At 52.7% G+C, this 25,998-nt stretch overlaps 1 protein-coding gene across 2 annotated transcripts; it reads right to left on the bottom strand.

Annotated features, from left to right (window-relative positions):
• Nucleotides 1-25,998, bottom strand: C19h16orf74 (similar to human chromosome 16 open reading frame 74). Of its 2 annotated transcripts, NM_001400990.1 has the most exons (4): nt 25,876-25,998; nt 20,126-20,171; nt 2,643-2,786; nt 1-451 (listed from the first exon to the last, which is right to left on the bottom strand). In NM_001400990.1, the coding sequence occupies exons 1-4, from the start codon at nt 25,960-25,962 to the stop codon at nt 393-395; spliced, it is 336 nt and encodes a 111-aa protein (NP_001387919.1). In that variant the 5' UTR covers nt 25,963-25,998; the 3' UTR covers nt 1-392. The 2 variants fall into 2 exon arrangements, with proteins under 2 accessions (NP_001387919.1, XP_063134218.1); XM_063278148.1 differs by lacking the exons at nt 20,126-20,171; nt 25,876-25,998 and adding an exon at nt 9,329-9,589.

A 25,998-nucleotide genomic window follows, 5' to 3' on the forward strand; every position in this document is an offset into this window, starting at 1 on the left:
TCACAAAGGAGTTTTATTTATAAATCTCGCTCAGGACGTAGGTTCCATACCTGTAAAACAACTTGTAAAAAACAGAAGCCCTGCTCTGGCGAGAAGTCCTTGTGCTCTGTGGCCTTGAGGGCCAAGGTCCATGGTCACGGTGACCTGACCGTAGAGTGGGATGGGCCTCCTCTTCACCAAGCCCGGGTCTGGGTTGGTGTGGACATGGAGGCCACAGATGTCTGCTCCACTGGGGTCAGCGACCTGCTGTGCTCTTCTGGTCATCCCTGTCTTAGTCCAGGGCCCATTTGGCTGTCCCCATCCAGCTGCTCAGAGAGCCATGCCCCCAACACCTGGGACTAGGGGCAGCGGGGCTGGTGGCTGCCACACAGGTCTCACTACAAGATAACTTCTCAGACTTCGGGCTCAAGTTCTTCATCATCTTGATAAGACCCCAACTCATCCATCCAGACTAGGAGAAAGAGAGGGGCAGCATGAGGGAGGGGGCTCTCCTCGGTCAACTTCCTCCTAGGCCTAACGTCCTCACCTCAGGCCACTAACCCAGCCTCCCATAGCCAAGTCTCAGAGTCACAGAGGCTGAAAGGGATCCCCAGTGCCTCAGGTCCCCCAACACCTGGCACCCCTCTGGGGACAGGGAGAGGTATCATTGTCGGGGTGCTTTCTCAGGACTCCTGGAGATTGGGACAAGTGTTCCCAGTTCGCGGGGCCCTGGTTGAGTCTATTGCTCTTCCCAATCTTAACCCCCATGGGTAGCTTCAACAGCACTGCCATGTGCAGGGGCCGAGGTCCTTGTGAGACCTCTGTCTCTCTCTTCTTGTCTTCCCTGCACAGAAGATGACATCTGAGGTCCAGGGACACTCACGGCAGCTCCTCTGAGGAGCAGGTGAAATTCAGGCTCAGGAATTTCGGAAGCATGGTGGAGCCAAAAAAGTGTGAGTTTCGAGAGACTGTGTGGGCTGCCCTTCTCGAACCACCCACCCCACAGTTGTCCAGGCTTAGAAGGGACTTCTCCCAGGGTTCAGGAGCCTTCTAAGCACTTAGCTTCAGGCTGAAATATCATCCCACAATTCTGTGGGGTAAATAATGACCTTGGGAACTTTACAGGGGTACTGAGGCCTGGAGAGATACACCCTTGTGACTAAGCGGAGGGCTGGGTCTCTGATGTCTTGTATGTCGGTCTAGACAGTGGCTATGGAGCTAAGAAGCAACGGGCTGGGAGCCTGGCTCCTCTCTCACCCTGCTGTACCCCCCTCAGGTGAGTCCTTTTCTTTCCCTGGATCCCCTCCTTCCCATTTCTCTAAAGCAACGCTACAAATAATACCTCCAGCTCAGGGCACTAGAATGAGAGCTAACTGAGGTGTGCATCCATCGGGCAGCCTGGTGAGGGGTTCTGGGAAGGGCCACAAAGGAAGATAGTTTGGCCGGGGCTTGTGCCGGGGAGGGGGGGGTTGTGTGCTAGAAGCTTGGCCCTCCATGTGGTGATGCTGAGAGATCCTGAGAGACACCTGTTTCTTTCCCAGGGCAGCCTGATGCGCTGACAAAGTACCTGGTGTGGCTGCCCCTCTGCAGGGATTCAGGGTGGTCTTCTGGGATCTGAGCTGCTTCTCTCTTAAGACTTAAAACAAGCCAGGGCGGCCTACCCTCCTGCTGATCCCTACCTCTCCCTACAACCTATTATTCCTTTGGGGCCTGCTTCCCCAGGATACAACCCACCCCGAAGGGACTCAGTGACGGCTCTCCATCATTTGTTCACCAGCCTCTGTGAGCCTCTGTGAGCCTCAGTTTGCCCATCTGTAGCCAAGGATCTATACTAAATATGCTCCCCAGCAGCTGTGAGAAAACCACCCATTTCCTCAGTAGAGGCTGCCAGCCACGACTAACCCAGCACTTCCTTCTTTTCTTTGGTGTTGGGAATAAATACAGCCCAGGGCCTTGAGCGCTCCAGCACTGAGCAGGACACAACCCCTTTTTCAAGATTTATTCTGAGACAGGGTCTGGCTACGTTGCTTGGGCTTGTCTTGAGCTTCCTTCGGAGTTCAGGCAGCCTTGAACTTGTGGCTCTCCTGCATGAGCTTCCCCAGTAGCTGAGATTGGGGACTTGGTCCCACTAGGCCTGGCTCAATGCACATCTGTTCAGTGCACGAGAGAGCGGTCTCCCTTACCAGCTCAGTGGGCATCAGGAAGAGATAGACAAGATGCCAGTCTGCACCCTACCCTGTCATGCTGTCTGGCTAGGGACACTTCATATCTTCCCTCGCCTTTGGACGAGCCAAGGACAGCCACAGCCTGACATACTTCTGCTTCCTAATCTACCCTGTCGTCCAAGCAGCTGCAGCCAACACTATGGTGGTCTCTGCTGTTGGCAGGGAAGGAGCAACTTTCAGTTCCATGGAGAGGCTAAGACGTGGTGACATGGGGGCCAGCCCAGACTACTTCATCCTCCTCCCAGCTGCCAGCAAGGACTACCTAGACAATTGCTCAATGGGCCACATCTTGCCAGTGCTGGCATCGTGGTAAGGGGGCCCAGAGCAGAATGGCCACAAAGTTGACCTACGTTAACAAGCTCAGGGGGAGATGGGGACCAGCTCAGGCTGTGACGCAGGAGTCCCGGGAACAGCTCTGGCATAGTGGTGTTGGCTCACCTTGGCTGTTGGAATCCCGGGAAAGCCCCATGCCCGTCGGGGTTGGGGGTGTAATGATGATGTTGGGCACACTCAGGTGCTTGTCGTTCAGCACGGGGGCCTCGTCGTGGTTGTTGCTGCTGCTGCTGACACACATCTTAAAGCCTGCGGGAGACAGGACATGATAGAGAGAGCATCAGACCCCGCCCCTAGTAGCGCCTGCCAAAGTCACTCAGTCTCTGCCTCACTCTGAGAGTGCCCAGGCTCCACCAAGGGACACTGTCATTCCTTCTGCACAGATGGGGAGACTGAGGCTCAGGAAAGGAAGGGAAGGGGCTGGAGAGATGGTTCAGTGGTTAAGAACGCTGACTGGGGGCTGGGGATTTAGCTCAGTGGTAGAGCACTTGCCTAGCAAGCACAAGGCCCTGGGTTCGGTCCCCAGCTCCAAAAAAAAAAAAAAAAAAAAAAACAACAACGCTAACTGTTCTTCCAGAGGTCCTGAGTTCAAATTCCAGCAACACATGGTGGCTCACAACCATTTGTCATGAGATCTGATGCCCTCTTCTGGTGTGACTGAAGACAGCTACAGTGTACTCATATATAATAAATCAATCTTTTTCTTTTCTTTTCTTTTTTTTTCAGAGCTGGGGACCGAACCCGGGGCCTTGTGCTTGCTAGGCAAGCGCTCCACCACTGAGCTAAATCCCCAACCCCTAAATAAATAAATCTTAAAAAAAAAGGGGGGGGGAAGGTATTCCCAACCTTGAGATGCTCCATGAGGGCACTGAGCTCTGTTTGTGCCCAGAGGTATGCATGGGAGTGACCGCCCTTGATGGGCATCTCCTCTGAGTGTTTCATAGAAGTTTCCATGTTGGATGTTCCTTAGTCTGGGAATGTCCCTTGGCGGTTTAATTGTGAGCCTGTCCTTCGACAGCTGAGCCATCCCTCCAGCTCCTAGGAATATCCTTTGTACGAGGGCTCTTTTTTTTTTTAAAGATTTATTTATTCATTTATTATATATAAGTACACTGTAGCTGTCTTCAGATACACCAGAAGAGGGAATCGGATCTGTTTACAGATGGTTGTGAGCCACCATGTGGTTGCTGGGAATTGAACTCAGGATCTCTGGAAGAGCAGTCGGGTGCTCTTAACCGCTGAGCCATCTCTCCAGCCCTGTACGAGGGCTCTTTAGGGAAAGTTCTGGTCCTTTTGTGCGCATGTGTGAGACAAGGCCTTGCTCCATGACACAGGCTGCCCCATTTCAGATGTTCAGGTTGCCTATGGCACCATGTCAGCTTAGACAAGGCTCCACATCCCTAATTCAGTCCGGCTGTTCTCCCCATGCCGAGCTACAGGTCTCAGGTGAGTTGTCACAATCTTTTGTGGTGGTTTGAATGAAAATGGCTCCCACGGGTTGGTATATTTGACTCCTTGGTCCCAGTGGGTGAAACTGCTTGGGAAGGATTAGGAGGCGTGGCCTCATTTGGAGGAGGTATGTCACTGGCTGGGCTTTGAGCTTTCAAAAGCCCTGTCTCTTCCTCCTGCTTATGGATCAGATGCAAGCCCTCAGCTACTGCTTCAGCCCTCGCCATGCCTGCCTGCTGCCACTCTCCCACCGTGAAGGTTATGGACTCTAAACCCCCAGAACTGTGAGCCCCCAAATTAAATGCTTTCTTTTATAAATAAGCTGCCTTGGTCACAGTGTTCTGTCACAGCAATAGAAAAGGAACTAAGGGGGTTGGAGATTTAGCTCAGTGGTAGAGCTCTTGCCTAGCAAATGCAAGGCCCTGGGTTCGGTCCCCAGCTCCGAAAAAAAAAAAAAAAAAGAAAAAAGAAAAAAAAAAGAAAAGGAACTAAGACACTGCTGTTCTTTGCCCTGCCTCCCTCCCTCCCTCCCTGTCAGCATCCTCTAGCGGTCACCGGTGTCCACTGGCACCCACTGGCAGCCAGAGTGTCACCCTTCCTTACCTCTCACACCTTTAGGCCCCAGCCTGCTGGTCCATCCTCCCCCTCCTGTGTCTGTTCCTTCTCTATGCTTCTCCAATTCCTCTTTCGGTTTCCTGGCTCCACGATCTCTTCTCCCTAACACAGTAGCTAAGCGTGTGAGCCTGATTGCACCAAGAATCCCTTAACATCACGTCCCAAGGACAGGTATGAGCAGCCTTTCCCAAGGTCTGGGCCCTGGGACACCTGGTCTTCTGCTATGTTCCAGGAAGGGACTTTGTAATCAAATGAGTTTGGGAACTCGGGGAGTGGGGAGGATTCAGGGGAGAGGAGAACCCAGGGGAGGGGGGACTCAATGAGGGGAGAGGACTCAGGAGAGAACAGAATGGGCAGAAGTGACAGTCCTTGTCCTCCCATGGGCCACTGGCTGTGTGGGAGGTCAGACACTCCCCTAGGAGGACACCAAGTACTCCAGGGTCTGGAGGCCATGTTTGCTACAGCATGGGCTTGTGGGGTAAACCTTGATCCCAGAACTTGAAGGCTAGGGCAGGAGACTCAGGAATCCAAGGCCAACCAAGAGATACGGTAAGACTGTAAGAGATAGGTAAGCTAAGCTGAGCAGTGGTTGCACTTGGGAGGCAGAGGCAGGCGGATGCCTATACATTCAAGGCCAGCCTGGTCTACAAAGTGAGTTCCATGTCAGCCAGGGCTACATAGTAAGATTCTATCTTGAAAAAGCAACAACAAAAAAGAAACATACATGTACACACTCACACACATACCCACATACATACACGCTCAATTATTTTTAAAGAATTATTTGTTAATTAATTTTATGTATGTGAGTACACTGTAGCTATCTTTATGACACCAGAAGAAGCCATCGGATCTCATTGCAGATGGTTGTGAGCCACCATGTGGTTGCTGGGATTTGAACTCAGGACCTCTGAGAGAGCAGCCAGTGCTCCTAACCACTGAGCCATCTCTCCAGCCCAACCACTCAATTATTTTAGCCCTGTCCCAGAAACACAAACAACTGTTGCTGGAGGCTCTGACCCAGCAGGCCAGGGCCAGGAGCACAGGGCAGGATGGCTGCAGGCAATCAGCCTTGTCTGGCTTCTGTCTCCCAGCACAGTGGCTGAGACACCCTGGGCCTCAACAGTGTCCTGGTCCCCAGAGAAGACATCATCAGTCTCCACATCAATCAATGCCTTCAGCCTGCAGTGAGCAAGGACAACAGGACGTACGAGTCTGTAAACACGGCACCCATGATAAGACCACGCCCAAGTGTCCTGTTGGTACCGGTTGGTCACCTCAGCATTAAGTGAACAGGACAGTGACCAGCCAAGAGTCACCTTGACCATGGCTGATGAATCATACCCCTAAATGGCCCTTTTTTTTAATGTTTTTTTTTAAGATTTATTTATTATATATAAGTACACTGTAGCTGTCTTCAGACACACCAGAAGAGGGCATCAGATCCCATTACAGATGGTTGTGAGCCACCATGTGGTTGCTGGAATTGAACTCAGGACCTCTGGAAGAGTAGTCGGGTGCTCTTAACCGTTGAGCCATCTCTCCAGCCCTAAATGACCCTTTTGATTAAAACCCTGAACTATCTTTTTTGTTTTGTTTTGAGACAGGGTCTCACTACATATCCCTGGATTCCCAAGCTTTCAATCCTCCTGCCTCAGCCCCATCTGTGCTGGGATTTATAAGTAGGAGCCACTACGACATCTTTACGGACAAATCTTGGGATGACACAATCCAACCCACAATAGCAGAGGACACTGAGTATCATCATGTGTCAGCACCACGTGTTCATACCGTGTGTACATTGTCACATGGTCCCATGGCAGCGACAGGGAGATGCTGGGCTGGAGAGATAGCTCAGGGGTTAAGGGGCACAGACTGATCTTTCAGAGAGGACCTGGGTTCACTTCCCAGCCTCCACATGGCAGCTCACAACTGTCTATAACTCCAGGATCCAACACCCTCACACAGGCATACACACAAGGAGAAAACACCAATGCACATACAGGTACAAGTGTGCACGAACACACAGACACACAGACGCACGTGCACACACACACAACATTGTTGTTGTTGTTGTTGACAGTACATGCCTTTAATCCAGCACTTGGGAGGTAGAGGTAGGTGGCTCTCTGTGAGTTCAAGGCTAGCCTGGTCTACATAGTGAGTTCCAGAACGGCCAGGGCTACACAGAGAAATCCTGTTTCAGAAAGAGAGTAAGAGATGCTGCTCATCCAATCGTGACTGAACTCCGCCCCCTAATGCTAGAGCCCCTTCCTCCCCTCCCTCCACCGACTGGGACACAACAGTGAAGGGTCACACTTCCCCCAGCAGGACTTACATCCTAATAGGGTGTGGCTTGAGGACAAAGCCACACCCTGTTTTAACTGACAGTATCTGGGGCTCAGGGAGCCCAGGAGAAAGGCTAGAGGCAGGGGGGAGGGAGGAGGAAGAAAAGGCAAGGAGGAAGGAGGGGAGAGGGAGGAGGGACAGGGGAGAAGAGGGGTTTAAGTAGGGAATAGGGAGGGAGACTAGGAGGAGAGATGAGCAGGAAGGGAGAGGGAAGGGCAGGTCCCTGGCCCCTCAGCCCCTGCACACAGCCTCACGCCTCTGGGCAGAAGCAGAGCTCTCAGGAGGATTAGGCAATGGTAAAGATTAAAAAACAAATGCCAGCCACCCTGGGGCCTGAGCTGTCATCTGTCAATTCTCTGCTGGCCTCAGGCTATTGGAAGCTTGTTTCCAGGGGGGCAATTGAGGTAGGGCACCGGCCAGGGACCCGTGTTTCTAGGGGACAAGTGAAGCAGGGAATAGGCCAGAGACCCATGTTTCCAGGAGGACAATTGAGGCAGGGCACAGGCCAGGGACCTAGGCTTGGGGTAGGCCTGAAGCCTGTGCAGGAGGTCTTCTAGGGCTGTGCCAAAGGCTGGGGTCTTTCTTTTCTGGCCGTGAGCTTTCTTTTCTGTAGTACCTCAGTCTCTATGGTAGATTAACCAGACTCCCCAGATCCAGGCTAAGCTGCCTTCAGAGCAGCTGAGCTCCAACACGGTCACAGCCTGGCAAGGAGGGGCTGAGAGCTAAACTCTGCCCTCTGCTGGCTGACTGTGGCTATGACAACCCCAGAGCCGCCGGAGGGAATTCTCTGAGAGCTTTCTTCTGACGTTGAGCCTGGGCTTCCCATTGCCAAGGTTGGCCTCAATCTCCTACCCACAACTTCCACCATACTACTACACACAGCTCTCTTCCTCCTGCTCTTTTGGGCTTTCACCCTGGGAGATTTAACAGTTACCTGGGAGTCTCCATTTTCCAGAGTCTCCCTTTCCCTGACAGGGGCTGTCTGTAAAGCTTCCTGGAGATGAAAACAGCCAGGGTTGGGAACTCCTGAACTAGGGTGACACTGGCAAGGGCCTGGAGGACACAAAGCTGGTTTCCGTCTCCCCAGCAAGCTGGCCAGGCCCCTGTTGCAGCTTTCCCAGACAAGGTAAGCAGAGCCTGTTCTAATCCTTCCTCCTTCGGACTCCATTTCTCATTGGCTCTAAAGCTCAGGGCCAAGTAAACTCACTCCCATGATCCCACATCTAGCCTCCACCTAGGACACCCCAAGATCCTAGGTGCAGGCAAGGTTCCCTCTCAGCATTCCCTGGGTCTCCCCTCAAAAGTTCTGTCCCTGAGCGGGCATTACAGCTCACGGGTTCCCTCTAGTGGCGCTTTGTCAAACAGCACTCTGGCTCTATCGGGAGCCGGCCCATTGTCTACCTCCGACAAAGCAACTTTCACACACAGAAAGCTCCAACCTGCTGAGGCCAGAACAGCGTGAGTCGGTCGGAAAGCTGGGTATCAATCTACCTAGGGGGTGGCCTCAACTGCTTCATCCTCTGTTTCCTCTCCCGCTGGGGATACAAAGTGACCCTACAGAGGGGCTAGACCAGCAGTTCTCAACGTGTGCAACCCCCATAACAACAACCCTTTCACGAGGGTTGGGAGGGGGGTCGCCTAAGATCGTTGGAAAACACATATATTTACATTACAATTCGTAGCAGTAGCAAAATTATAGTTATGAAGTAGCAACGAAATGGTTGCCGCTTGGTTGATGGTTGAGGGGCGGGGGGTCACCACAATGTGATTAAACCGGATTAAAGAGCTGCAGCCTTAGGGAGGTTGAGTAACCACTGGGTTGCACTGTCTGCCATTAGCTCTAGCTCAGGTCACTAGGGCGAGGGCCTTCTAATGCACCTTCCGGGAATACCAGCTTAAGTTTAGCATTTCCTTATCAATCCAACCAATAAGAGGCACCTGGTAGGAAGAACCCCCTACCTGTCCATCAGGGGCTCTACTGCTCTGAATACAGCTGGGGTGGGTGCTAGCTGGCAATTTGGCTTAGCAGATAGAGCTCGCCCGGCATGCACAAAGCCTTGGGTTCCATCCCAGTAGCACATAAGGGTGCGGTGGCGCACGCCTGTGCTCAGGAGGTGAAGGCAAGAGAATGGGAGTTCAGGCTCAGTGTGGCACTTGGGAGATTCTCTCTCTCTCTCTCTCTCTCTCTCTCTCTCTCTCTCTCTCTCTTCCCCCCTTTTAAAGATTTATTTATTTATTATATATAAGTACACTGTAGCTGTACTTATAGAAGGCACACCAGAAGAGGGCATCAGATCTCACTACAGATGATTTGAACTCAGGACCTCTGGAAGAGCAGTCAGTGCTCTTAACCACTGAGCCATCTCCCCAGCTCCTACCTTCCTCTCTCTTGCTGGATGGCCCTGGTCTTGGGAACGAAGCCTGTCTTGGCCAGGGCTGCCCACTTGTTGCATCAGGCTTTGGTGACCCACTTCTGGGTAAAGGAATAACCCCAGCCTTGGCCCCGGAGGAGGTCTGGCTCCAACAACAGGCATTTATTGTGCACCCATCATGTACCAGGCAGTGCACCAGGCGCTGGGCACAGAACTAAGATCAAAATGATTCCACAGACGTTTCTGAGCCTGCCTCCTGAGCCTCCCCTGCCTCCTGCTCCAGGTCTCAGAGACAGAAACAGAGTGAGACAAGTTTTCTCCCCCCCCCCCCCCGATCAGAGGTAGCTAGCCAATATTCCACAAACCTCCCCCAACCTCGAGCCTGTTTTTCCCAACTCTGGACGTTCCCCAAGCTCTATCACATGCTTCCCCTTTGTACCAGTTGGGCAAGCATCTCAGGCCCTGCCTCCATCAGAGTGAAAGCAGTGAGCTTCTGTCCTGGGTGTGCTCACTTTACACCCTTGGCAAAAACAACTGCAGGACGAGGGTGGGGGGGTTCTTATTCATCCATTTCTTTGAGGGCCTCTAAGATCACTCTTCCCAACAAGGGAACCACAAAGATTACAGAGTCTGCTTGGAGAGGACAAACCCCATTTGAACACTTCGCTAGGAGGGCCACCACGCAGAGACACACTACTGTCCCGTGGGTTTGATGTTGGCTCCTGGGGACACAGGCATGAGTCTGGCTTGGTCACAAGAGGGACAAGGAAAAAACAACAGACTATTGGTGGCTTGAGGGGAGATGGGAGCTGTCTGGAGTGGGGCAATCAAAGCAACAGAAAGGATAGAGGGGGGCTCTAGGGCAGTCACTGCCTTAGCAAGGGGCCTGGGGCAGGAACGAGGAGCTGAGCGGGCAGAGAATGCTAAGAATCTCTCACAACAGCTAGCCGTTCATTTTCCTTCACTGTCTGTTTATAATTCCAACCACCGGAAGAGCCTAGCGTTACTACAGATGTGGCGACGACTCTGATGGTTCGGGTAGTTTTTCCCACTTTCCAGCAGCCTGGGTCCAACAGAGACGGTTTCAGATCTCTTTTCAATTAAGGGAAAAGCTCCTGCTTGCGTCAGGGACCCACTGCTGGAGCTTGCACTGGGAGGAGCCTGGGAGGAGGCTGCCAGAGAGTTCAGGCTAAGGGCTGACCTCCTGCCTGCGCGCCTGTACACTCTTACATCCAGCAACCAGTCCCTGCCACCCTACAGGGCCCTCAGGGAGGGCTGCTGGTTCTCGGCTACGGTGAGAGAGCTCACAGGGTCCAGCCCCAGCCTCATCACTGAGCAGCTCTGGTCTTTTCTCCTGGCCTTCAGCCTCTCAACCCTAAACTGGACACAGGAGGGTGACTGTAGAGCTTTGTTATGGGAAACAAGCAGAGCTGGACCCATGGGACATGTCTGATGTCTCTGGGTCAACAGTGAGCACTTGCCATCCCTGCACCTGAGAGAGTGAGGCAGGAGGATGTTCCTGTCTCATTTCATGTGCTTATTTCTTGAGATAAGGCCTTGTTCTGCTGTTCAGGCCTTGAGTTCTTGATCCTCCTGCCTCAGCCTCCTTCCTGCTGACAGTGTGTGCGTGTCACCACATCCCACACTGTGGGGCTTGTTTCTCTGATGTCTGGGACATTCTGATTGTGGGATACACATGCACATGCATGCATGCATGCACACGTGCACGAGTGTGCGTGCACACACACACACACACACACACACACCAACCTCAGTTGAGAATCACAGGTGTAATCTATATAATTCCTGCATTTGGGAGGCTGAGGCAAGAGGTTGGCTATTCAATTTTAGGCTATCCTAGGCTACGCTGAAGTAATTTCCACACTAGCCTGGGCTATAAACTATGCTTCAAGAAAATTGTGTGCACATGTGGTGTGTGTGTGTGTGTGTGTGTGTGTGTGTGTGTGCGTGTGCGTGTGCGCGCACGCACGTGCCATTGTTCTTGGTAAAGGCCCAGAATGTGTCCCTGGCCTGGAGCAGGTACCTGATAGCTTTTGGCTTCCTGTCTTTGCCATAGCCATTCACACACTCCGGAGGCTGGAGCCACATAAGGGGCTGCAGCACCCCTGACAGACACCAGGGGGCCCCATTGCCGCCAGAGTACCTGCCACTTGCTGTGTGTTTTGAGGAAGTTTCCTGCTCTCTCTGAGAAGGAAACAAGACTCAGAGCACTCAAGAAGCCGAGGCAGGGGACTGTGAGTTGGAGGCCTTCGTGGACCCCACTCTCACCTCACAAATAAATAATTTAAAAAAGAAAAGAAAAAATGCAGAGTTCCTCCTAAGAAGGCATTTTCACCATCACATTGGTCAAATGAGAAAGACAGGGATCTATCAATATTTCTATCTGCCATGTGGTATATGGGGTGTGGGGGGCACCAGGCTCATTTGCCAGGGGCCACTTGACAAGGCTCTGAAGCTATCAAGGATGAAGGCTCAAGTCACATTACATACATTCACCAAACTGTCACAGAATACGGAGAGAACATTCTTATTTCTCTGTGCGGTTCCCACTGGTCTCAAACTACCCCTGCACAGCCATCCCGGCTCTGCCTCCTCTGAGTGCTGGCATTAAGGGCTGTGCCACCACGCCTGGCCAAAAGTATTCTTTTAAAGGAAGGAGTGGAGGGAGCAGGCTTGGGAGGGGCAGGCTGGCCAGCCTCCTGACCCTGCTTGTGTCTGGACAGATAAACTTCAAGTCGAGGGTCCTAACTAAGTGGCTCCAGCAGCGCTGGGCGTCACGGCAGTGAGGAGTGGGGGTGTCACGGGCGATTACAGAGGGCATCTGCTCCCTGATACTGGGGTGAGTGCCCTAATTCCTGAGGCCATCGGGCACTGCTGAGGCTTAGCCTAAGCACTAGTGAGAAGGGGTAAGTCCTAGAGTCAGCCAGGAAGCTGGACTTTGCCTCGGGCACGAGATGAGGCGTTTCAAACAGGCTTTCAAGAATCACCACACTCATAGGTCAGCCTGGGCTGGACCTGTGTGGGCAGGCTCTGTACAGAAGGTTCCGGAAGGAGATCTAGATCAGTCTTCAGGTCTTTGTGCTGACCACTCTGGGTGGACTAGAACTTTTCTATATAGCCTTGAATTTCTTTTTTTTTTAAAGATTTATTTATTTATTATATATGAGTACACTGTAGCTGTCTGCAGACACACCAGAGGAGGGCATCAGATCTCATTACAGATGGTTGTGAGCCACCATGTGGTTGCTGGGATTTGAACTCAGGACCTCTGGAAGGGCAGTCAGTGCTCTTAACCACTGAGCCGTCTCTCCAGCCCCTAGCCTTGAATTTCTGATCCTCCTGCTGAATGCTGGAATTGTCAACTGACCTACATCCTTAACACCAGTCTTTTTATAGGAATACACACACACACACACACACACACACACACACACACACAAACATATAAACACATACATGTATATACATATACCCCAGGCAGGCCTTGAATTTACAGACCTGTCTCTGTCTCCTGAGTGCCGCTGGGATTAAAGGCATGAGCCACCACCCAGCCAAACACCAATACATACATAACACACATACAAACATGTACAAATGCATATAAACATATACCTACCCATAAACACACATACAATGTGCATTCTGAGGAACTCTGGTCATGCTGCCAGCATTGGGAGACACATACACCCCGGTTTACCATTGTTCAGAAGTCAAAAGCTTTTCGGCCCAGAGCATTGACTATTTTCTCTGTACAACGGTAGCACACTGTACTAAACCTGTAAGATCAAATCTACATAGACTATACATGTATAAAATCTACGTATACATACGTGTGTAATCATACATTATTGTTTATAGTGGGGGATTAAGAATACTTGGGACCGGGGTTGGGGATTTAGCTCAGTGGTAGAGCGCTTGCCTAGCAAGCGCGAGGCCCTGGGTTCAGTCCCCAGCTCCGAAAAAAAGAAAAAAACGAAAAAAACAAGAATACTTGGGACCCAGCGCACGACACCAGGCCCATCTGCTGGGAAGCCGGACTGTAGCAGACCCCCCAAGACACTCGGGAAGTTCTGAGCAGGAAGTACCAACTATCTGGGGATCCCTTGAGCAAACAAAGAGGGCAAGAGAAATGGGAGGTGCTTTATTTAATTTACCTACCCACAGCTCAGTGTGGTGCTGGTCCTGTCAGGTCTTGGGGCCTAAGTGCTGGCCTAGGGAACTCTTGCTGGCTGGTGGTCTTGAGGGGATTTAATCTGTAGGCCATGGTTAGGAGTAAGGCTGGGGCTGGGGCTGGGGCTGGTTCTCCCTCTTCTTGCCTCTTCTAGAGCCTTACAGTCTGGCTTTCAGAGCTAAGAGGCTTAGCTCTGAGGGAGCCCCCTCCAAAAGTTGAGGATGGGCGTGACCTGCCTGTCAGTCAAGCCGTGCAGAGTCAGGCTGGCCACTACCCTCTCTCCTGTTCCCTAGGACAGTGGTTCTCAGCCTTCCTAATGCCGTGACCCTGTGATACAGTTCCTCATGCTGTGGTGACCCCAAGCAGAAAATTATTCTCTTTGCTACTCCATAACTGGAATTTGGCTACTGTTATAAATTCTAATGTAAACATCTATATTTTCTGATGGTTTTAGGTGACATGCACCCCCATCCCCCAACCCCCCTTATCCCCACCACCACCATAAGGGGTCACAACCTACAGATTGAGAACTGTTGCCTCAGGAGCTGTGACAACAGAGATATGGTCCCTCCTCACCCTCTTCCTTCTGAGCTCCCAGGAGGTTGCAGACTGGCTGACCAACTTTGTATGGATGGCCTGGGCTCCCCTCTGTCAACTACTTGGGCTGACATTTTTCTCCTTCAGCCTGGGCAAGTGTTCTAAGGCTTGTTTAACAGACGACCACAAACTGTGTGACTGAGACAGTGGGACTTTTATGTCCCACAGCTCTGGAGGCCACCGCCCTACCATGGAGGTGGTATTGGGGCCAGCAATTCTAGGGGGGCCTGGGGGCGGCTCCTTTCTGCCTCTCCTGGTTCCAAGTGGCTCCCACACCTGCAGACCCTGCAGCAGCTTCTCTTGTCTACCTTTCCCCTCTCTCTGCCACCGCACAGGGAGGCAGATGCCAATCACTGGGTTTAGAGCAGAGATAGAGCCCCTCAAATCTAGTGTGAGCTTAACAAAAGCTAACACACCCGAAAGGACCAAACTTCCTGACCTCCTGGCCTTTAATGTCTCCATTTATAAAATGACTTCCAGCTTCTGAGGGACTGGGGAGTCCCAACCTCAGTGGCTGGCAATGCTACCACCATGGGGTAGGGATCTGGGTGTATCTGAGCCCAGAACAGAAGCTAGGCACACTTCCAGAAGGCTGCCTGCTCTGGGGGTGGGGCCCAGACCAGGGTTGTAATCTGAGGCAGGCTTTCTTTTACCAACAACTACAGTGAGTGCCCACTCTATGCCATGGCTATGAGGGGACCCTAAGAAGAGACACATACAGCGATGTGAGCATACGGTCCAGGCTGCAGACAAAGGCGATACAAAGAGGGAGGCTGAGGAGCCATGGGGGACCCCAACATTAGGCTGGACTGACTGACACTGGAGCCACCATGGGTACGGAGGAGACTGTATCTCAAGCAGAGGGACCAGCAGGTGCAAAGACCCTGAAACAGGAGGGGTGGTGGGAAGAAGGCTGGGGGAAGGGCAGGTATGGGAAGCAGGGGTCACTGAGGTGGGTAGGACTGTAGGAGCCAACCTGTGCCATTGAGTACTTGGGGGTGAGGCTGCTGAGAAGCGCTGAGGGAGGGGGGCACTTGCTGTCCTTACAGAGGACCCGAGACCTGAGTTTGGTCCTCAGTGCTCCCATCAGACAGCTCACAATTCACCTGGAGTTCTAGCTCCAGGGGATCTAATGCTTTTTTCTGGCACCGGAACCCATACACACACACACACACACACACACACACACACACACACACACACACACACACTTGAAAATAAATGAGGGAGCTGAAGAGATGGCTCAGCGGTTAAGAGCACTCTCTGCTCTTCCAGAGAACCTGAGTTCAATTCCCAGCACCCACATGGTGGCTCACAACCATCTGTAAGGAGAGCCGATGCCCTTGCTGGTGTGTCTGAAGACAGTGACAATGCACTCACATACATAAAATAAGTAAATAAGAAAATAAACAAGTCTTCTAAAAAGAAATATATTATCTTTTAAAGGAATATTTAACTGTCTCTGTCACGCAGTCAGTTAGTGAGTGGGTTAGGCTATTAACCAGAAGGTTGGCGGTTCGAGCCCACCCAAGGACAACAACCCTTAGGCTTTTCACAGCTCTCCCAATAAACTTGGTAGACTTGGGAACTGAAAAATTCACATCCCTACTCAAAAACTCCCAAACCCATGAGAACCTCAAATGTATGTACACGTCTCATCTTGCCTGTCACCGGTTGTTTACGGCCTGGCCTTGGGCGAGAGAATATTTATATACTGTATGAGTGTTTTGCCTGCGTGTACATCTGTGCTGACAGAGGTTAGAAAAGGTTGGACCCCTGGAACTGGAGCTACGGACAATTGTGAGCCACCTCGTAAGTACTGGGAATCAAAACCAGTTGGAACAGGTTGTTAAAACAAGTACTCTTAACCGCTGAGCCATCTTACCAGCCCAAACTTGATTAATTTGTTGGTTGGTTGGTTTTTTGATAGGGTTTCACTGCATAGCCCAGGCTAACCCCTAGCTCACCATCCTTCTGTCTCTAGAGACTACCAGCATGGCAGCTACACGTTTCTGAGGGCCCTGTCCTCTAAGGGGATGGTGCCCTCAGCAAAGCCTCTGTGTAGAACTCGGTAGAATTCTCTAGAGGATACTCAAACCACAGTGTGGCTGGGTGGAGGATGCCTCACTTTTCTCTGAGAACTCTGAGCCCAGAGAGGGGATGCTGTGCAGTGCAGTGTGCAGTGCAGTGTGCAGTGTGTATGCTCGGGCAGAGAGCTGAACGGGTTTGGACCCCTGAGGTAGCCTGAGCTGGGCAGCCTACCAAGAAGATTGGCTGGGAACAGCTGAGCCCCAGGGATGGAGGACCTAGGTAGGTCTGGGTTGGGTCCCTTGCCTCTGTTGTCCTGTAAGTGACATCAGCAGACCCCCATCCCCCACCTCTAGGGGTGAACTGGTTCCAGGGTGAATCCAGCCTTATTGGAATGATTGAAGGTTTGATCAGTCAGCTAAGGACCTCACAGTGATAGCATCCTGGAACAGGGGTGGGGGGTGGGGTGGCTGAGCCGGACAACTGCATACTCAGAAGCAAAGAGGACAAAACAAAGGGGGAGCCGCAGGGGTTGGGGATTTAGCTCAGCGGTGGTAGAGCGCTAGCCAACACAAAGTTGGCTATACGGGCTCGAAGCTAGCCTGGGCTACAAGAGACAGTGTCTCCAGGAAACAAACAAACAAACAAACAAACAAAAAAAGAGTACACAGCACTACACGGAGTCAAATCTATGGTTACACTGGAGCCAGCCACACAGAAATTGGCCATGACTAGGCCTGTGGGGACAACATTATCCTGTGTGTCCTGTGCATGTGTGTGTACATATATGCATGACAGAGAGGGGGGGAGAGGGGTGGGAGAGGGAGAGAAGAGAGGAGAGAGAAGAGGAGAGAGTAGAGGAGAGAGGAGAAAGAGAGGAGAGAAGAGAGAGGAGAGGGGAGAGAGCAGAGAGGGAGGGGAGGGAGAAGGAAGGGAGGGAGGGAGAGGGAGTGGAGGGAGAAGGAAAGGAGGGAGGGAGAGGGAGCGAGTGCACAGGCTCCAAGGTGGTGGAGAGGGAGCGAGTGCACAGGCTCCAAAGTGGTGGAGAGGGGCTGTGTTGGGCTGGTGGATCAGTCTTGGGTCTTGATACTAGCACACAGTGAGGAGTCTCAGGGTCCTCTGTCTGTCAGTCCAGGCCTCTGTGGAATTGCTTCATCACCTCCAGGGACCAAGGCTGAGTGACTCCAGGTAGGCCAAGTCTAACACACCCAAAGGCCACAATGAAAACTGCATGGGATGGGTTGCCGCCTCGAAGAGTCCTCTTCAAAGTTCCTGCCCCAGGGTCCTTGGTGCAGTACGGCTTTTAGCCTTGTGGCGGTGTGGGATGGAGGTGTGTTCTATTGAAGAATCAGTCTACGTCCTGGGGTTGAGCTTTTCAGACATCCTGATATAACCAGGCCAGTCTTCATTGACGGGTGGGAGGAAAATAAAACACGTCCCATCCCACTTTTTCACTAGGGTGATGGCGTAGCTCACTATGTTGCCCAGGCTGGCTTCAAACATGCAGAAATCCTCCTGCCTCAGCCTCACGACTGTTGGCATTGCACTCACATGCCTAGCTAGATCTTAAGTATCCCATAAGCTCCACCTGTCATGGTCCTGGTCCCCAGCCCATGGGGACATTTGTAAAAAGCAAGGCCAGCAGGGAGTTATGTCATTTAGGACATGCCCTCAAGATATACTAAGATCCTGGCTACTGGTCCGACCTCTCTAATTTCCTAACTGTTATGAGATGAGCACCTCTCATTCTTAACCCTCCTCAAACACAATCACACCTGGTTGTACCCACAGGCCCAGGGTGACCACGGATGGAAACTTTCATCTTTGTAAGTTGTTTATCTCAGGTGTTCTGTGGCAATAACACGAAGCTGACTGAAAATCCACACTGTGAAATGTCATCTAACCCAACGGCACAGAGGTACAAACCACAACTTGCTATGAACACAGTCAGACAAAAGAGTGGTCCACCCATATGAAGTGTGAGAATCTCTTAGAAGCGTGGGGTCCACGTGTACAAGGCATTAGAGTTGTTGCCCAGAGAGGCAAGATGTCGGGGTAGGGGCCAATGTCCCACAGTGGCATTCTATAACAAATTGTGCCCTCGCCAGTCATTGGGGCGAAGTTTATGCCTATTCTGCATGGTTACAGAACAGTGACATCACGGACATGCTTTGCACTGGGCACATGAGAGGGGTGGACTCACAGCCATGGTGAGCAGAGGACCCATCAACATGACAGGAAGGGTCCCACAGCCACGGTTTGTCTAAGACTCACGGCCACAGCAGTAGAAGGACGCACTCAGGCTTTAACTCCCCCTGCCACCAGCTGTCCCACGTTCAGCCACTTCTACACTTGGGCATTCGTCCACCAGCTCCTGTAAGCCTGGGGTCCCGGAGACACTCAGTCTTGGAGTGCAGTAAGGGCTCCTCCAACCTGGGGCCACCTTGCAAGCCTTGCGGTGCTCCTGTTGCTTGCAGTCCGGGTGGAGCTGTCAGTCAAGATGCCCCGCCCTCCCAGGCTAAGGCACAAGACCTCAGTTGGGCCAATGGGATGCTGTCTTAAATCTGCCCCACCCCCTCACACAAAGCGCTCAGGAGATGTCCATTCACCATTTAATTTACTCCTTCCTAGACTTTTCATTTCTCTTGGGAGCAGGAGTTGGGTGCTGCGGGTGGGGGTGGGGGTGTAGCAATTCTGTCTGTCTTCTAGAAGTTCATTTTGTTTATGGGTTTATGGGTTTTTTTTTTTTTGTATGTTTTTGTTTGTTTGGTTTGATTTTTTTTTTTTTTTTTTTTTTTTTTTGGAGCTATGGTTTCTTCGTGTAGCCCCAGCTGACCCGGAACTCCCTCTGTAGACCAGACTGGCTTTGGAATCATAAATCTGCCTTCCTCAGTGTCCCGGGGGCTGGAATTAGGGACGTGTGCCACCACTGTCTGGCTCACCTTGTTGGTGTTAACTGCGATCAATGAATGTTTCAGCCTATACCCAGAGACCTTAAGTCTCCTAAGACCTCAGAGAAAGGGCTGGAAGGTCCAGGGAACAGAAGGCCACCGGCATAATCACAAGAGCTGCACCCCAGGGGCAGTCTGAGTGCTGGGAGCCTGGAACTTCTGAATGTCCAGTCTGCCATGCCTGCCGTGACCCCACTTTATGGACAAGGAAATGGGGTCTCCAGAGCTTTGGGTGAGTGGGGGAACACAGGCCTGTCAGAGGGCAGAAGGACAAGAGAAGGCTGAGGAGAGGAGCCTGGGGTGGGCTGGGAGGGGAACCTGGTGTCTGGCCAGTGGCTGAGCATGTAGGGTAGGGAGTATGTGTTTGGTAGCAGCCATTAAGAATACACAGCAGACAGTGAGGTCTAAGGCTGGTATGGCCCTGAAGCCTGGGAGAGCTGTGGGGACAGATGGTGCCACTGCCAGGCTGGTTGATGACGAGCAGTTATGCTGTGCCTAGGGTACCAGCAGGGATGTCCAGGGCAGGTCTGGACCTTAAGGCTCAGAGGTTAGGGTGGGGACCATGCCTGTCCCACAGGACATCAGAAGGCTTTGGTTGTTGTTCACGGGGGCTATGGTGCCTTGGTTTCCTTCTGGATATCAGAACAGAGATCTGTGCCCTTCTTGAGTGAGCCTTCCAACGCAGAACTAGCCAAGCTGACTTTTGCCTGCGTGATGAAAGGTGTCTAGAGTGACCTGGAAGGCAACTCCCAGAGCTGTGCCTGCCTTCCCCTTACCAGGTACCCCTTTATTCAGAATTTTCCTTCTGAGGAGGGAGTTGAAGCCCTGGGGTACTGAACTCCAGTGAAGGAAGGACTGGAGGGGGCCGCAGAGGCAGAACAAGCATGTATAGCATCCCTACTGTACACGTGGACTGCCTTAACAGGTGTCCCATTGAGTCCCATGAGTCTGGGTCGCCCTGTACTATCTCTCCCCCAGCCACCCCTTCTTTGCTCCCCCATGCCCCTTGGCCCCAAACCCCACACCAGGCCTTACCTTTCAGACAGGAGGGCTTCAGCCCCATGGCGTCGCCTCTGCGGGCCTGTGAAGAGAGGAGAGTACTCAGAGGGGTGGGGATGTCATTGTACCAGCCCCTGTGGCCAGGCCCCTACTTGGCCATCTGGGCACACAACAGGAAGGGGTACTGAAACAAGCCAGCTGTGAGGTCACAGTGTCTGCTGACCACACCTGGAGTAAATGTGGTGCTGGGGGGCAGAGGGCTGCTTGCTGGGGAAAGTCCAGGTGAAGCTGATCAGGGTTAAGGGTGTGGAAGCAACAATTGTTTGTTTGTTTGTTTTTTCCGGAGCTGGGGACCGAACCCAGGGCCTTGCACTCGCTAGGAAAGCGCTCTACCACTGAGCTAAATCCCCAACCCCCGGAAGCAACAATTGTAAGGACCCCAGAGATGGAGGACCCACAGGCTGAGGGGCCGATGAAACCTACCACAGCAGGTAATCTTTCCATTACAACCCCTGCCCTGCTGACTTTCAAGGTTCCTAGCCATTGATCTCACTGTCTACCTGTGGTACTGGGGATCGAACTGGGGACCTTGTGCAGAGCAGGCATATCCGTTGTACTACTGACCCGAAGCCCAGTCCCCTGGACTCTCAATACAGATTCCAGGCTGTGTCCCTAGTCCATGGGAATTAGAAAAGTTCCCACCCACATTCTCCTGACCTTCCATCCACAATTTCCTTAGAACACAAGTAACTGATCAATTATAAGCAGGAGGTGGGTGATGGGGGCCATCTCCACTCCTGACACTCCACCATCCAGGTACTGTCAACACCTTTTGCAATCAAAATTCAGAGAGGTAGTGTCAGCAGCCCAAGGCCACATAGAACTCAGCAGACCTGAGATAGGAGACTCATACCTTGAGAGGCTTCTGGGAGCCATCTGTTTGCAGGGATCTGTGCCTGGTTGGGTGGGCTAGGGTATAGAGGGTGCTGGGACTTCCCCCAAAGTGAGTCACTCTAGTGGCCAGCAGCCTGGGGTTGTGTAGACCTAAAGGGAAGCTCCTTAACACTCAGGAAATGAACAATGTAAAAGTCTCAGGAAGTTCCCCAAACCCACTAGATTTCCAAGGTCCCTCCTCCCAGGAGGCCAAGGACTGCTTTGTACCAGGCTCAGTGCTCTGCAAAGTGGCTGCAAGTCATGTAGAGAGCTCAGGGTCGCAGCTCCCCCCCCCCCCCCCCGGAGCTGGGGACCGAACCCAGGGCCTTGCACTTGCTAGGCAAGCACTCTACCGATGAGCTAAATCCCCAACCCCAGGGTCGCAGCTTTTAAGAATTGACCCCTATGTTGGGATGGACTTTGTTGACACAGTCACCTGCCAAGCTTTCCAAGTTAGACTCTGGTGCAATTGCTGTTTGGTTAATACTGGTGGGCAGGGGGCCGCATGACTGACACTTGACTCTGCCATGTTCAAACTGACTCAAACATCTTCCACAGTGTCAGGGCAGGCAGAACAGGGTATCTTAAACATAGGGTTCTGCCAGCAAGTGGAGAGGGTTGTGAAGGTGGCACCCCTAATGAGATGTGAGAGTGGAGGAGGGCTTGCCTGGCAGGCAGGAAGAGCCCAGTGGTGGATGCCTGGAAGCCCAGCACTTGGGATACTCAAACCAGAGGAGCAGGAGCTCATCAGCTTCTAAAGCCCAGCTTGTCAATCACCTCATCAGGGGCCCATTGACTACAGCCAGGCTACATACAGTCAGACACTCAGCAGGGTGTGCACTCCCATTTTGGAGCTTGGCTCCTCCGGTTCTGTCTGTTGGGAGTTGGTTTCAGCCACCCAACAGAGCATGGGAACAGTGAGGGTGTTAGTCTTTGTCATGCCTGGAATGTGCCAGAAACAAAGTCAAAGTGGTGGTGGTAGTGGTGGTGGCGGTGGTGGTGGTGGGAGAAGGCCAGCTTTGAGTGGGAACTGCTTTGAGGCTGAGGCTGGCAGTCAGGGTAGAGTATATGTCCGCAAAGTATTCGTCAAAACCAAACCAAACCAAACCAAACCCACCCACGGGGGCTGGGAAGATGTCTCGGCAGTTAAAGTGCCTGTAAGGCAAGGATGAGGAACCGGGTTCGGATCCCCGCTGGTCTCAAAGCAGAGGCTGGGGATCCTCAGAGCTGGCTGGCAAGCACACCTATGAGCTCTGACTTTGATTGACAGATCCTGACTCAATGAATGAGGCTGAAGAACAATGGATGACTCTTGACATCAGCCTCAGGCCTCCACATGTCCTTGCAGTCACAATGTATATGCATTCTCCCCCACCCCGCATGTATACCCACACACATACAAAAGCATGTGCACACACAGGACAAAAATGGAAAAGGAAAAAGCCCATCTTAGGTGGCAGCCTGGAGCTCACGGTAATGCCTCTGATCCAGGTCACGGTGTCATTGTTTTGTGAAGGACAAGCTGGTTCACAGGAAATGCACACCGAGCCAGGCACAGGGCTGCACACTTTTAATCCAGTGATTTAAAATGTGGAGGCTCAAAGATAAGGAGTTCAGGGCTAGCACCAGTTACATAGGGAGCTTGAGATCTGGTTTCAAAAGAACTCCCTCCTCCTCCTCCTGAAAGGGGGGTCCAGGGTCATCCTTCCCTCAGTTCAATTGTCAGTTCAGCTAAGTACCAGGGCAGCACATGAGCAGAGGGAAGTGACAGGCTGCTGGCTATCCTGGGAGGGGGCCTGGGCATAAAGTCTCTCACTTGACACCTTTGCAGTGTGAACAGCTTCCTCTTTAGAGTACCTGAGCTCTGTTTACAGTCTCCTCAGAACAATGGGCTTGGAGACATAAAACCTCATCACCAAATGGTCGCCAGATCCTCCCCAGTGACAAGCAGGCAGTTAGAAACCCTTACTTCCTCTTGCAGGGTTGGGTCTACTCCCTCCTGAGCTCCTGCAGAGGGAGGGCTCACCCGCTGTACTGCACACGACACAGTCAAAACTCAAGAAGAGCCTCAGAAAGCGGATAGTGAGGGCTTCTCTGGGCTTTGGAGACTAATTGCATCAGAAGTGACTTCGCCACCTGGCTCTCACAGGTTTGCAACACACAGAAAATCAGACAGCATCATGATGGGCACCTGCTCATAGAAGGCAGGCTCTGCACTGTGTCTGGGGGAGGCTGGGCTCCAGGGCCGCACAAACCTAGAGCAGCTGAGGGATGAAGTGTCAGGCTCCAGGCTGTAGGGAGGATGCCTGGGTCCCGTGTGGGAAAGCTATATCCTATGATTCAGTATGAACCTGCAGTTGGCCTGAGATGGGCCTCTTTTGGTTCCTTCTTTGGAACCTTGGCTACTTTAGCCTTAACCCCGAGGGCGTGGCATCAGCTATCCTGAATAGAAGACTGAATAGCAGAGAGTTGGGGTGGGAGAGCCCCTCACCATGGTCTCTGCCCAGTGCCTTCTGCCAAGAGAGCCTGAGTCACAGTGGTACTCGGCCCCACCTCCTTAACAAAGCTGTCCTTTAAGAATCAGGCTGGGCAGGAGCAGTCAGAATGAAGGAATGTGACTGTTTGCTAGGTGTGTGGACCTGAGAGGCTGGGGGAAGCAGGGCAGGGCAACCTGGTCTTTTAGCAGCTTCCCAAGCTCCCACATGGAGCTGTTTCCACCCGGCACAGGCGCATCTGACTTTCTTCCTTCTTTAGGAAAGTCACTTGATTTGTGCAGCAGGATTAGAATTCTTTCAATTCCAGCTCCAGCACCGTGCTGAGAATAGATGCTAGCCTTGGGGTACCTCCCTTCAAGGCCAGAAAGCTGAACCGAGAGTCTCAGGGAAGCTAGAGAGGCCAACAATCACTGAGACCCCCACTGGGGGCTAACCAGCCTGCTGCCTGCTCTGGGCCACTTAGTGGATATCCATGCTCCACTCTGCGGCTTCCATAGCATTAAAAACATCTGCTAAACAATAAAGCCCACAGCTAACAACGGGTAACAGTGCAACAAAGTATCCAGATGTTTTCTCTAACAGTGCAGACTGAACACCCAGGTGGGATGGTGTGAGGAGAAGAGGGGTCAGTGGTTAAGAGTATTTATTTCTCTCGCAGAGGACCTGGATTCTGTTCCCAGCACCCCATAGTAGCTCACAACCGCTTGTAACTCCAGCTCCAGATCCAAGGCCCTCAAAGGGCACCAGGCATGTATAGGGGGCAGACATATATGCCAGCAAAACACTGGTACACATAAAAAATAAATTAATTTTTCCCCCTAAAGATTGATGACAGGGACAGGGGGAAGGATAATACTTCGGTGGTTACTAGTAGGGGGACCTTGGCAGGGAGAGGGGGCGGCTGGGAGACTGACACTCAAAGAGGATTTCTGTTGAGTGGGCTATATCAGTCTCTATGTTGGTCTTACTTCCCATGATTCTACAGACCTGGCCCAGCTCCCCACCCCACCTCCGCACCTGAGATGAAAGCCATTCCCTCCTGCCTCGGTGCTAACACCTGGACTTATCAACCTTCCTGCCTCAGTTTCCTGCCTTTAAAATGGGGACAAGAGGAGGCTTTGGTTAGAGGGTTGGTGTGAGTAAAGACAGCTCAGGAGCAGGCCTGGCACTAGCCAATTGCTGGCTAAGCACTAATGTCTCAGCGTCCTCAGCCCAGGAGGACGAGTTGCTTTTTAAGTCTCCCGAGTGACCTACGCCTCCCTAGGGGACGCACACTCTGGCCTGGTGTGTGCCCACCAGCTGAGGCCTTCCAGGGACAGATTAGACACAGCTTTCCACGGCCTTGGGGTTGGTGGAGGGATTAAGTCTTTCCATAAATACACAGCCTTTCTCCTGTGCAGAGGACCCGGACCTGAGGGAGGGAAACCTGGGGGAGGGGGGACCACGATGCAACCAAGGCTACATTGTGCCCTGGCTAGGAAAGGGATCTGAATGGGCAAGAGGTGCTCTCTTCTGCTAGCACAACCAGGGAAGTGTCTCAGGCTAGAGAGACATCAGAGTCTGCCACTCGGGAGAAGCCATCTGGGACTCAGTTTCCTTATCTGTAAAACAGGGCGTGTTCTAACATTTCTATACTCTCTCGGGAACGACTCCTACATTGCGCTGCACTGTTCTCTTGGCAAAGACCAGAAGTCCTTCCTGCCCTCAGAATCCCCAAGGGGAGCTGCGGGTCCTCTTTTTAATAAGCGCCCTCCCCAGATCTGCCAGGGCCAGCCCTGCCAAGAGAAGTGCCTGCTTCGAGCGGGTCGCCCTTTGCGGTCGCGAAGCTGCTTTGATGTACTGGGCGCCCCTAAGCGAGGCAGCTCATCAATAATACATTCGAAACACTTGGTGGAGGGAAGCGGTTTCTCCCGAGGCCTCCTGCCCCCACCTTGCCCGACTGCTCGGCAACCTGACAACCCAGTCGGGTGCAAAGAGGGGCCTGAGGCTGCCACGCGCGGGACACGCCCCCGCCCGATGTCAGACACGCGGCCAGAGGAGGCCGAGCAGATCAGCGAAGTCTGCAGGAAGTTGTGGGTCGCCAGGGGCCAAAGGGTCTCCCATCACTCTGGAGTCCCTACCACCGTGGGGTCTACACAGGCTACCCCCCCCCGTCTTTACCCCACCCCACTCTCCCTCCCCTCCCGGGTTCTGCAACCCCGGTCTCCACCGTTTCGGATTCCCCACCTCCGGATCCCTATCTTCCTAGGTCTCCACGATCCTAAGGTCCCTCATCCTGGGTCCCTCCCTATGTCCCAGATCGCCAAACCCCAGGTCCCGGAGCGTCTGCCGTGGCGCGCACGGCGCGCGCACACTCACCGCTTCCTGGGGCGCGCTGGGCGCGGACGCTGGCTGCCGTGAGGGACACCAGGCGACGCGCCTGCAGCCGTGGGCCGCGGGGGTCATGGCCCGGCCTGCTCTCCCTGCAGCGGCGCTTGCCTC

Source organism: Rattus norvegicus, chromosome 19 (genome assembly GCF_036323735.1).
Source record: "Rattus norvegicus strain BN/NHsdMcwi chromosome 19, GRCr8, whole genome shotgun sequence".
NCBI lineage: Eukaryota > Metazoa > Chordata > Mammalia > Rodentia > Muridae > Rattus > Rattus norvegicus.